Source organism: Microtus oregoni, unplaced genomic scaffold (assembly GCF_018167655.1).
Source record: "Microtus oregoni isolate MIOR12 unplaced genomic scaffold, Mior012 000005F_ref0000423, whole genome shotgun sequence".
NCBI classification, from domain to species: Eukaryota; Metazoa; Chordata; class Mammalia; order Rodentia; family Cricetidae; genus Microtus; species Microtus oregoni.
Genome location: NW_024543064.1, coordinates 17,391,799 through 17,403,967, shown reverse-complemented (window position 1 = coordinate 17,403,967; position 12,169 = coordinate 17,391,799). Strand labels below are relative to the sequence as shown.

Here is a 12,169-nt window from a genome sequence, read left to right as displayed (position 1 = left end):
ATGACTCTGCCCCACAGTCCTGGAAATGCCGGGGAACCTCAAGCCTCGCAGGCCGTGCAGGTCCACAGACTGGAACACAGGCAGGAGGAGGAACAGAGAGAGGAGCGGCAGCACAGCCTGCACATGGGTTCTTCTGTGCAGAGGCGGACCTACCGCAGCAGGTGGGGTACCCATCCCTGGCCGGGGGGCCCTCCCCATCCCAGGACCCGAGTTTGAAGGGGAAGCATAGACCAGCTGTCCGGAGACTCCTATCTAGGAAGCATAGGCCCCCTTCTGAGCTACCCTCAGCCCCATCTGAGTGAAAGAAAGAAGGGGCCGTTCTCTAGAGGCCCTGTCTAAGAGGACTATCTGTCTGTCTGTCTGAGAGGACACACAGGCTGATGGGGGAATGTGTTGGGGACTTTTTGCTACCGTGTCGAAGCACCCGAGAAAAATACATTAGAAGTGGGTGGTTTTGGTTTTGGGGGTTTTATGTGTTTTTTTGGATGGCCCTTTCGGGATTCATTCCAGTCTTGGCTCCCTGCTTTGAGCCTGAGGTGAGGCAGAGCATCATCATAGCAGAAGGGTGGCCAGGAACAAAGAAGAAATGGAGGAACCCGGGACATGACAAAGCCCCAAAACCTACTTCCTCAGCTAAGGTTTGCCTCCGGATGTTTCTTCTGACCCACTAAAGCCTCGAACTGAGTCCATCACCAAATGCGGTGACTGATGAGCACACAGCCCTGTGGTCCAGTCACTTCTCAATGAGTAGATCTGACAGTTGAGGACTAAGCTTTCAACACAAGTCCTTCGGGGGGCGCCTCATATCCAGATCCTAACAGGAGGCACAGTGTGTCCTCTGGAGCCTGTCCGGGGTGAGCAGACGCCTCTGCTCTCTGAGACGCCGGCATGAAGAGGGAGGTTCAGTGTGAGAAGGGAGCTCAGGGGGTGTCTGCTAATACCCTAATGTCCAGCCATGATCTCCGGAACCCCAGGTAGTCCCCCAAGAACAGTGACCTCTCTTTCTCCTGGCAGTGAGGAGGAACAGCAGTTCAGCTCCGAAGACTATGCCCTAGCTGCTGCCCTGGCCCTGACAGCCTCCTCGGAGTTATCCTGGTAGGTCACATGGCTGACCCTGGATGAGGAAGGGCTGTCTTGTCTTGACCCTGATCCCAGGTCCTCTACCTCACCACTGGGCTCCTTTTGACACACAATGGACCTGTCTGAAGTTCCTTTTGGAGGAGAAGGGCTAGGCAGAGTACAAACCAGCCACTTTCTCCACTCCAGACTTCACCCTGTCCCCTAGAAGTGTTCCCACGGCAGGAAAGGACTATCCCTCACGCAGTTATCCCCATGACTGAAAAGCAGCACGAGTAAGGGAAGGGCTGGCTGTCCCTGAGTGCCTCTCCAGAGGTGCCACAGCTGGGACACTGTCCTGCTGTAAGGGCAGGGCTGGCTGTCCCTGAGTGCCTCTCCAGAGGTGCCACAGCTGGGACACTGTCGTGCTGTAAGGGCAGGGCTGGCTGTCCCTGAGTGCCTCTCCAGAGGTGCCACAGCTGGGACACTGTCGTGCTGTAAGGGCAGGGCTGGCTGTCCCTGAGTGCCTCTCCAGAGGTGCCACAGCTGGGACACTGTCGTGCTGTAAGGGCAGGGCTGGCTGTCCCTGAGTGCCTCTCCAGAGGTGCCACAGCTGGGACACTGTCCTGCTGTCCCCAATCAAGTCACTAGACTTCATTTTCCTGCTCTTATAAAATGGGGAGGGAACACCTGTCCACCTGGACACAGCAAAAGTCAGCCAAAGAAGCTGGGCCTGCTAGTGGCACACACCTTTAATCCCAGCACTCAGGAGGCAGAAGCAGGAAGATCTCTGTGAGTTCGAGGCCAGCCAGAGCGAGTTCCAGGACAGCCAGGGCTATTACACAGAGAAACCCTGTCTCAGGGGAAAAGAAAACCAGCCAATGGTTTGTTGAGGAACCTCACACTCTCTATTCATGACTACATACTCATTAAACCCTGGCTGTAAGCAGGTGTCTTCCCTCTGCCCTGCTGCCACACACACACACACACACACACACACACACACACACACACACCTACACACTTTCTTGAGACAGGGTTTCATGTAGCCTAGGCTGGTCTCAAACTTGCTATGTAGCCTTAAACTTTTGGTCCTCCCACCTCCTGAGTTCTCAGCATTCAAGGCTGTGCTTGTCCCTAAAGCACATTCCCCAGAACCACTAGCATGTGTGGGGGTGGGTAGGACTGCTCCAGCCTCAGCGGGCCATGTCAGAGTCCTGACCCTGCAGGGAAGCTAAGCTGAGGCGCCAGACCACCACAGTGGAGCTGGAGGAGCGTGGACAGAAGCGGGTGGGCTTTGGCAATGACTTGGAGCGGATGGAGATGGCCTTCCTCCGGACCCAGAGGCTGCTGCGCCAGAGACGCGACTGGAAGGCTCTGCGTCAGCGGGTGAGGTGCTGGGGTGCCCCCACCTTGACTCTAATACCCACCACAGGCCCGTCCTCACTCCCACCCCCTTCTCAAGAGGCATCCAGGAAAGGGCTCGGGCCCTGGATTCCAATCCCACTGCCCCTACGCTTGGCTGTGTAACCTGGGAAAGGGTCAGTCAGACTTGAGGCTCAGTTTCCAGTCTGTGACTCGGGTGTGGCTGTAACAGCCCTGTGCTGATGTAAAAATTAAATGAGCTTAGATTTGTAGAGTGACACCTCAGATCTAGAAGACCTTCACAATTGTGCAGGGTCCGATGCCACTTCCCTACCCACTGCCCAGGTCACACTTCAGGTGGCTTCTTTACATAACCCCTGTGTTTTTCATAGATTGACACTTACTGCCCCTTTACAATCCCCCTTTAGGGGTGTGAGCAAATAAATACCTTCATCACCCTCATTTCACAGGCAAGGAGAATGAGGCTCTGCCTACGATCCCATAGCTGGTCCTAGAGCACATCCCCTGCCCACTGGGCAACACTGCCTCAAGGGGGAGTGGTTGAGAGCTCAGCCAGAGTCTGAATGCTGGGCCTGGGGGAGAGGGGCCAACATGGTGGGGAAGCCATCCCTGGCCCCTAGGAGTCACACACCCCTTCACCTCCAGACAGAGGAGAAGGTCCGGGAGGCCAAGGAGCTGATTGAACTGTGCTCTGGCCGGGGCCCTTGGTTCTGGATCCCGCTTCGTTCGCATGCCGTCTGGGAACACACCACTGTACTGCTGACCTGCACCGTCCAGGGTTCACCTCCGTTCCAAGTCACCTGGTAAGCCCCGGGGCCCGGAGGCATCCTGCTAGGAGTGCTTTGTGGCCCACTGTCTTCACCCAAGGTTCCTCTGTCTCAGCAAGGCCTCAGCCCACAGACTCTGAGCTCGGCCCACCCCACACACAGCAATGACAGCTGCCTGGGAGCCTCAGGCCACCTCAGGTCTCGGTTATTCTTAGTCACCTCCCTGCCAGCCTGGGCCTGGAAGACTGGACCCCTGGAGCGTCAGCCCTTGTAAAAATATGATTCTGATGGCAGGAGAAGGCAGCTGCTCTGAGCTGGACATCTTCAGCATGAGAGACTGTCCGGGAGTCAGGACACAGCCAAGCAGGTAGGGAGGAGGTGGGGAGGCCAGGACCACCCTGCTGGGAGAACAGGCTCAGATCTAGAGTGTGAGCCTAAAGTCAGGCCTAGCATTCTTTCTGCTGCCTCGGTGTGTGCCCTCAGGTGTGTAACCTAACCTTCCCGGATCTGCTTCCGGCTTTGCCTGTGGCTCCTGCTCGTACAATGGGCTGAAGACCCCTTATCCTGCTGATTTATGCAAAGTTCCACAGAGAAAATCCTAGACCTAGACAAGAGCTGGAAAAGTGACTGGTGTGGTGTGCCTGCCTGCGATCCCAGCACTCAGGAGACTGAGGCAGGAGGATCATGTCTTTAAAAGAACAAAAAATGGAAAGAGCTAGGAAAAGAGGAGACATTTCCAGAAGCATACCAGAACCCCAGAAGCCTCCCAACTGTGACGGTTCCCCTGAACAAGGTGGCGGAGATGGGGGTAATAGTGGCCACTTCCTAGAAGGAGGCACGTTGTCCACAGAGCAGAGTCTCTGTTCACTGGGTCTTGGGCCAATTGTCAGGCATGCTGCAGGACAAGGAAGGTGACTCAACAATACCCCATCAGTATCACTGTACCTCTCAGGGTCTCGCCCTCAGGGAATGCTCGGCCTAGGGAGAACCAGCCACAGAGAAGCATGGTCCTGCTCAGATCAAACAGGAGGGAGAAGGGGAGAAATGACTGTCCAGGACCTAAATGTCCTCTTCTAGAAGAGATAGTGTGGGAGCTGGAGGGGGAACAGCCCATGACCCAAAAACAGAAGAAAAGATCCAGCACTCATTCCCGTTTGAGCCAAAGCTAAGGTCACGCAACCAAAGTGGACCAGGATTCAAATTCGGGAATCCTTCCAGAAACCACAGAGCAAGAGATCAATAGGTCATTAAAGCACACACTGCTGGGAAGCTGTGGAAAGCAAGTAGGTGGGACACAACTAAGAGAGACATCTGCCGAGTGACAGGGAGCTGGCCTCCAGGCTGGCCAGTTCCAGCTGGCACACCTTCAAAGTCGTGCATAGGACAGCGTGCTGGGCACTGAGGTGCCATGGAGACCAAGGCAATCCTATGCACAAGTGGTTGGCTCCAGTAGGAGGTCTGCTTTCAACTCAGATCTGGGCTAAGTTGGGATTCAGAGTCTCAGCTGGTCTTACGCAGCCAAGCCCCACCCACCTCGGCTCCCACAGCCACAGCTAAGGCAGGCCCTGGGAACCTCTAGGAGGGGGATTGCTTTCTGCTCCAGTCAACAAGGAGAAGCCAAGCATTTCTGAAAAGGAAGAAGCCAAGGCCAGGCTGTCCAGCCCCACTGACTCTGGGGCCCCTGGGGCTCCTGATCATAATCTGGAGCGGAACCATGTGACTGGTCCCTGCTCGAGATCCAGGTTTATCAAGAGTCCATTCAGCTACCGCTGAGCATTTCCCAGATGCAAAAACGTTAAGAGGACTCAAACGTACACTTTCCCTAGAGAGGCAAACATGCTGAGCGCTTGGTTAGACAGACGGGAGCTGGCATGGCTGAGGATGGACTTGCTGAGTAGGGCAGACAGGGGAAGGGCTCTGTCCTGGGGTGGTGCCCAGTGGAAGCTGGTTGCTCTACTTGGGACTACATGTGAACAGGAGAGAGAAACCCAAACCTGGGTATTTGGAGGAGCTCAGAGCTCAGAAGGGTGCTAGGGACAGGCAAAGGGAGGGGACAGAAACTGCTGGAAAGCAGGCTGGAGCCAGACAAGATGCTGTGACTGACCAGCCCAGGTACACGGAAGATAATGGGGAGTCCTGAAGGGTGGTAGTGTCGTGTCCTCAGCTTCATTGTCAGGGACAAGATGAGACATGGTAAGGGAGAGACACAGGAAAATGCAGACGGTGCCTTAGAAGCTCCAGACAGCTAGGGATCTAGGCAAGAGCTGACCAGGTGAAGGGAGGCCCACTCTGGCTCACACGCACAATCGCACACACCTCCTGCACAGAATTATTTTTTTAATTTAAAAAGCAAATAAACAACAACAAAAAAAGGCTGGGTTGTGGTTCCAGGATAGCCAGAGCTACATAATGAGACCCTGTTTCAAAAAAATAAATAAATACAAAATAAAGATAAAACATAATCTAACATCAAAATACACTGGGAGAGCTAAGCTTAGAAGCCCAGATCTGTGATCCCGGCTTTCACGAAACTGAATGAGGCAGGAAGTTCACAAATCTGAGACTGGCCTAGGCTACCCAGTCAGACACTGGCTCAGAGAACAATGCAATTTAGGCAAATAGTAAACATCTCTTTCATGAGACCTCTCTCGCTGGAAGGGAAGAATGAGGCTGAGGGCCTGGCAATGCAGGCCACGCCCGGAGCTGCAGCTGTGTCTTGAGAGGAAAGCAGAGCCTGGACAGCCTGAAGTGTCTGGAATGTTCCTGACAGGTGTGGGCTAGGGGCCTGGCCCTCAGAGCCTGGAGAGATGTGTGCCCGGATTAGGCACTGCCCTCCCCATAGGGGACTTAGCTGGGCCCCTTTCGGAAATGGGTACAGCCTGGGGACAAAGTGGGTGCCTCTGTTCTGTAACCATGGAGACAAAGCACCTCTGACAAACAGGCCAGATCCAAGGAAGGTTTTGTCCTCAGCCTGGGGCGCCCTCTGTCTGCAACAAGGATGCCCTCCTCTTTAACTTCAACTGCCTTTACTTGAGCAGGAAGAGGCATCTCTGCATTCACCCTTGAGACACATACACACACACATACACACCACCACCACCACCACCAGCACCACCACAATAACAACAACAACAGCAAAAATATTGGATGTGTGTTCAGAGTTTAGCCCTTGCCTAGCATGTATGGACCTAGGAGTCAAGCCCCAGCAGGACAACACACACACACACACCAGTGTCCGGGTCCTGTATCCAGAAGTCCTCATTTTATCTGGGACACAGCCTGACTCCTGAGTATGGAGTTGCTTTGTTTTGTCCTTCAGAAGCTTAAGAAAGGTAGGAATTTGTTCTTCTCCCTGGTGTCTGAACACAGCACTGGCCACCGGCAATTCTGCCCACAGCACAGCACCCCAGCTTTTTTCCAGCCCCAGAACACAGAGGAGGTCAATGTGAGGCAGAGTGTGTCATCAGCAGCCCTGTGGCACCTGTCCTTACTTGCTGTTGACCATTGTCACATGACCACACCTCCCAGCAAGAAGGGCAAGGAGACAGGCAGTATGCTGGGAGACTCTACAGTAAACCCTGTTTCTTTAGGAGTAGAGGAAACTGCTATGGGAGAACAATGGGTGGTCTCTGAGGCAGACCCCACAAGGCTTGTTCCAAACACCACACATAGTAAAGAGCCTTCGGTGCTGTTGTGACAAACCCCGGCCTCGTATGTGCTAGGCAAACGCTCCACACTGAGCCTGCACTCCAGCTCCTTGCAATGATGTTTAAAGTTCCTTGGCTGATTTAATTGGGAGCTAAAATTAAAAACAAAAAGCCAGATGTGGAGGTGCATGTAACCCCAACACTCAGAAGGCTGAGTCCTGTGGATCTCAAATTCCAGGCTCATGGGAGCTACCTAGTGAGACCCTGTCTCCCAAAGAAGATGGAAGAGGAGGTGGGGAAGAAGAGAGAGGAGGGGGAAAAGGGAGAAAAGGAGAGGGAGGAAGAGGGTGGGGAGATGGAGAGAAAGAGAGGAAGAAGAAGAGGAGAAGGAGGGGAAAATGGAGGAGGAGGGGGAAATGGAGAAGGAGGAGGAAGGGGAAAAGAGGAGGAGAGAGAGAAGAAACAGGGAAATGGAAGATGAAGGGGAAGAGGAGGAGAGAGAAGAGAAATAGGGAGGGGGAAGAGGAGGGGAAAGAGGAAGAGAGCGAGGAGAAGCAAAGAGATGGAGGCGTGGGGAAGGGGAAGAGGAGAGAAAGACAAGCAGCAACAGCTAGGTGTGATGGCTGTACACTTGTGCGCCCAGCACTGGAAAGATGGAGGCAGGATTATAAACAATTCATGGCCATCCTTAGCTACATTTCAAAATCAAGGCTAGCCCAGGCTACCTGAGACCTAATTTCAAAACTTTAGTAAATAATAACTGTAATTATAATCTCTGCCCTGAGGAGCTATAGAGGAAGGTTGTGGCACTTTCGTTGATACAAGCCCCTCACAGAGGAGCAAAAGTACAAGGCCTGCTCCCGGTGTGCCCTGGGAGTGCCTCTGACAGCAACCCCAGACTGGAATGGATCTCTGAAAAATGAGCAAGTGTTATCCCACCTCAGGGTCACAGCAGTCCTGCAGGGTCAGCCCCATGTGCAGGGCCCGCCCGTGCCTTCCCATTTCTCAGGAGAGGATGCTGAGGCGGGCAGTGAAGGGGTGTTGTCAGCCGGTGAGCAGCACATTACTGAGGCTGGACTCCATCCCCGAGAAGCTCAGTGTCCCGCCAGCTCACCACAACTACTATGTCTCTACAGGTACAAGAATGACATCCGGATCGATCCCCGCCTCTTTCCACCCGGAAAGTACCGAATCACCAACAACTACGGGCTGCTGACCCTGGAAATCAGGAGGTAAAAGCACAGACCCAGTGTGGCCCATCCTCCGTGACTCAGGCTCCAACACCACTGAGTCCAAAGCTGGACTCTGGCGCCCGGGTTTCCTCGTGCTCAGAAGGCTTGAAAGAGCAGGAGGAAATTTGGGGGTCCAGTAAGACTGGCCTTTGAAGCAAGAGAAATCTTGCCCTGAGTGTCGGGGAACAGATGGACCCATCCTACTGCCTATCCTGTCATTAAGGTATTTTGGACAGGAACCAGTCATGCTTTTTTTTTTTTTGGGGGGGGGGGTGAGCACATATGGGGCTGGTCTGGCTGGTGATGAGACCCACACCTGAGACAGAAGATTCAGGCATTGTGCCTGGTTCTGGCATGGACTGGCACTAGGCCTAAGAAAATCTTCTACCCTGTGGGAAAGTAGGTCGGACCACACTTTACCCGGTAAATCACAGCCACGTAAATCACAGCCACGTGGTGATACACAGATTAATAGAAATGGGTTAATTGAGGATGTAAGAGCTAGCTAGAAATACGCTTGAGCTATTGGTCAAACAGTTTTGCAAATAATACGGTTTCTACATGGTTATTTTGGTTCTGGACAATCGGAACGAGCAGCCTCTGCCAACAAGACCCAGTGACCAGCCCAAAGATACATGGTCCCAGGTCTTCCCCCTCAAGTCCCCTTCCCACCCAGCCTTTCTCAACTGCAGAGGGGCATGAACTCCTACGGAACTTCTCCCGTCCTCCTTTCCAGATGTGTGGTTGAAGACTCAGGCACCTACACTGTGCTGGTGAAGAATGCCTACGGTCAGGCCTCTTCCTTCGCCAAAGTCCTCATCCGATGTAAGTCAACCCCAGCAGGTCAGGTCCTGTGAGCTCAAGACCAGCAGAGAGCCATGGACCTATGGTCACACGGAAGAAAAGGGTCATGTTGGCTAAGATTGGGAATGGGGGTGGGAGTGGTTTGGACTGAGAGATCCTTCTTCAGACTAGCAAGGACAGCTAGGTAAATTAATGGCCTAAGCATGACAAGGCAGGAACCTCTGTCCCTGGAAACTGATGTGAACACCACCTAGAGGAGAAGGAAGACACTGTCTTCTCCTGAGCACTCATTATGTATCCAGCAGACACACACACACACACACACACACACACACACACACTCTTTCTCTATCCTGTGCTGGCCTTGAACTTAGCTCTGTCTACAGGGTCATAGCAGCTATGGGTCAGTCAATAAACTTTGTATAATGAACTAGGCAGATGGACTAGAAACAAGGGACTGCCCTCCAACTTGGAGGACAAAACCGACTAGGTTTCAGACCCCAGTGCTTCTTGACAGACCTCCCTGGAGAAGCTGTGCCTTGTCTACCCAAATCCATAAGCATGTTGGAGCCTACCCAGATGAGAGCCTGCAACAGGTGGTCCAGGATCACAGGCGATGTCTAAGCCCTCCCTACACTCTGCCCCACTGCCCCTCTTGGCTTTCTTGTGTGTATTTTCCTATTGGACTCATCCCCTCCCAGATGTTGCCCCATGAACATTCAAAAATCACAGCTCACAGCAGATCAGACACCCAGATGTCAGCCAGATCTGAGTTCCCATCCTGGCTCCGCCTAGCTAGCCATGTGGGCCCAGACAAGCCACCTAACCTCTCTGAGGTGTGGTTTACTTGCCTATACAATGAGGTCCTGCTTTCTGCCTCAGATGCTCGTGATATTCAGTGAAATGATGCAGATAAGTTTGACACACTGCTCCTGGGAGAGAATGCTGTCCTCTGTCCCTCTGAGGATGCCACACCTGGCCCTCAGAGCTCTGGAGTGAGAGGCCCCCAGCTGGTGTATTCTCTCTGTCTCCACCTCTGCATATCTCTCTGTCTATCTCTGTGTGTCTCTGTGTGTCTCTCTGTCTTCCTCTACCCCTGAATTTCTCTCTCTCTCCTCTCTCTCTCTCTCGTGTGTGTGTGTGTGTATATGTATATGTGTGTGTGTGTGTCTCCCCCACCCGCCAAGGCAGCTAGCTGTCCAGCCCTGTCCTCCTTGCCTGTCACAATCCTTGTTAAACTGTCCTCTGCAGTCCTCTATCCTCTGTACATTCCTGAGATAGCTCTTGAGAGGCAGCTGTTCCCGTCACCAATCCTGATTCTCTATGTAGACATTTGAGCTGCCCCATAGGCTGTGCCCAGAGTGAAGGCCAAGGTCACACACTGGTCACACACCACTATCTAGCCCTCCCTCTCCATCAAGGCCAGCAGCAATTCAAGGATTCCCGTCCAAGGCCTCAGCTCACAGATACTGCCCTCCATGGTGACGTCGGGAAGGGTGGTGTCTATGCATGTTCCTGTGCTAGGAGACAGGACCCCAGGGTCTAATACTGAGTCTCCTACCAGTTCTGTGTACCACCAGGAACCTCCCCCTACCCTTTCCAGACCTCACTCTGGGGACAAGGGTCACATCATGGCTCAGGCTGCTGGGGCTAGCCAGGTGACTCTGCCTCATTTTCTCCATCTGTGAGGATCGGCAGTTGAGCACTAGGGGCCAGTGCCCTTAGCTGGCTCTGGGGAGTCATGTCCATCTCACTGTGGACCTCCAGTCTCTGTCTGGGATGATACCTCCCGAAAGCCCAGAGTCTCTGGCCACGATTGTCCCCTTTGAGGACAGTGTAGGATCCTGTCAGAAACTCCAGACAGAGGAGGAAAACCAGCATTTACGAAGCACCTAGTATGTGCAGGGCGCTGACTTGGGGCTTTATTCCTGGAAACCAGTTTGTTCATAACCCATGCCATCATGGAACAACCACAGCTCCCCTTTTACTGATGAGAAAACTGGGGCCCAGGAACCAAAGTGACTTTTCCCCCAGAGGGGCTTCAGGGATCACTGACAAGTAGGAACTCAAACCCACACCCAAGACCATGCCCCCAGATGTATAGGATTGGGTGCCTGAGCCCTCTCCAGCTGTGTTTGCCTTATTTCTGCAGCTTACCTTGAGAAAGACGCCGGCTTCGATTCAGAGATCTTTAAACGTAAGTGGGCTGGGGATGGATGGGGGCAGGGCATCTGGGATCCCCGTGGTCCTCCTCAGAACAATCACTATGGCCCGCAAAGGCTATCCACGGAAGGCTATCACATGCACTGATCCCTGACAGACATGCTAACTTACGTGGTTCCTTCCTCCCACCCCACGATGTCTTTCCCAGCTGATGTGCCTCTGAGAACCAGAGGAACAGGGAACAGCCCAGAAGAGCCCTAGCTCACATTTAGGCCCCAGGACGGGCCAGTGTCTCAAAAGACTTTGACCTCATGTTTCTGTCCCCACCCAGGATCTATGTTCGGCCCCAGCGTGGAGTTTACATCGGTGTTGAAGCCCATCTTTGCCCGAGAGAAAGAGCCCTTCTCCCTGACCTGTTTGTTCTCGGATGATGTGTTAGAAGCCGAGCAGAGAATCCAGTGGTTCAGAGACGGTGAGGCCATGGCCTTCCAAGGCAGAGCCCCACTCCCTCCCAACCTAGGGACAACCTCCCCACCTATGGGAGTCATCCATGCCGCTCCTCCAGGCAGTGCCAGAGGAGGGATGGGCACAACCGGGTGGAGTTAGGAGTCTTCTTTGTTTCTTTTCCTGTTGCGGAGATACAACACCCTGACTGTGGCAGCTTAAGGGGGAAAGTGCTTACTTCTGCTCACAGTTCAAGGGTGCAGTCTACCATGGCGGGGAAGTCAAGACAGCAGGAGCACCAAGCAGCTGTTCGCATCCCATCCACAGCTAGGGAAGCAGAGAGCCAGGAGTGAACAAAGCACGCCAACTGCTGCTCAGCGAGCACCCTTTCTGACTTAGTCCAGGATCCAGTCAGGGAAAGGCGCCGCCCCTGTGGATGGGTCTTTCCACCTCAAAGAATGCAGTCTATCCCCCAGAGGCATACCCTGAACTCACAGGCTTCTTCTTAAGCATCCCTTGTCTGATGGAAGAGGCTCAGTCCTGTCCTGAGGAACTCCTACTCTGAGGGGAAGAAATGCCCAGTCTGATGGAAGGCACCAGACCCATCCCTAGGAGACAGCTGTCCAGGGGAGGATCATGGCTGCATCTTGGGGTGCCCTCAGTCTGAGGA

At 53.6% G+C, this 12,169-nt stretch overlaps 1 protein-coding gene across 1 annotated transcript in view; it reads left to right on the top strand.

Moving 5' to 3' along the window:
- The window catches only part of Myom3 (myomesin 3), a 46,853-nt gene continuing 34,684 nt past the window's right edge, over positions 1-12,169 (top strand). Inside the window, exons 1-8 of the mRNA XM_041652714.1 lie at positions 1-161; positions 1,015-1,095; positions 2,286-2,445; positions 3,088-3,245; positions 7,993-8,088; positions 8,825-8,913; positions 11,045-11,089; positions 11,387-11,527. Coding sequence (XP_041508648.1) covers positions 1-161; positions 1,015-1,095; positions 2,286-2,445; positions 3,088-3,245; positions 7,993-8,088; positions 8,825-8,913; positions 11,045-11,089; positions 11,387-11,527 — 931 coding nt within the window. The remainder of the gene's footprint in view (positions 162-1,014; positions 1,096-2,285; positions 2,446-3,087; positions 3,246-7,992; positions 8,089-8,824; positions 8,914-11,044; positions 11,090-11,386; positions 11,528-12,169) is intronic.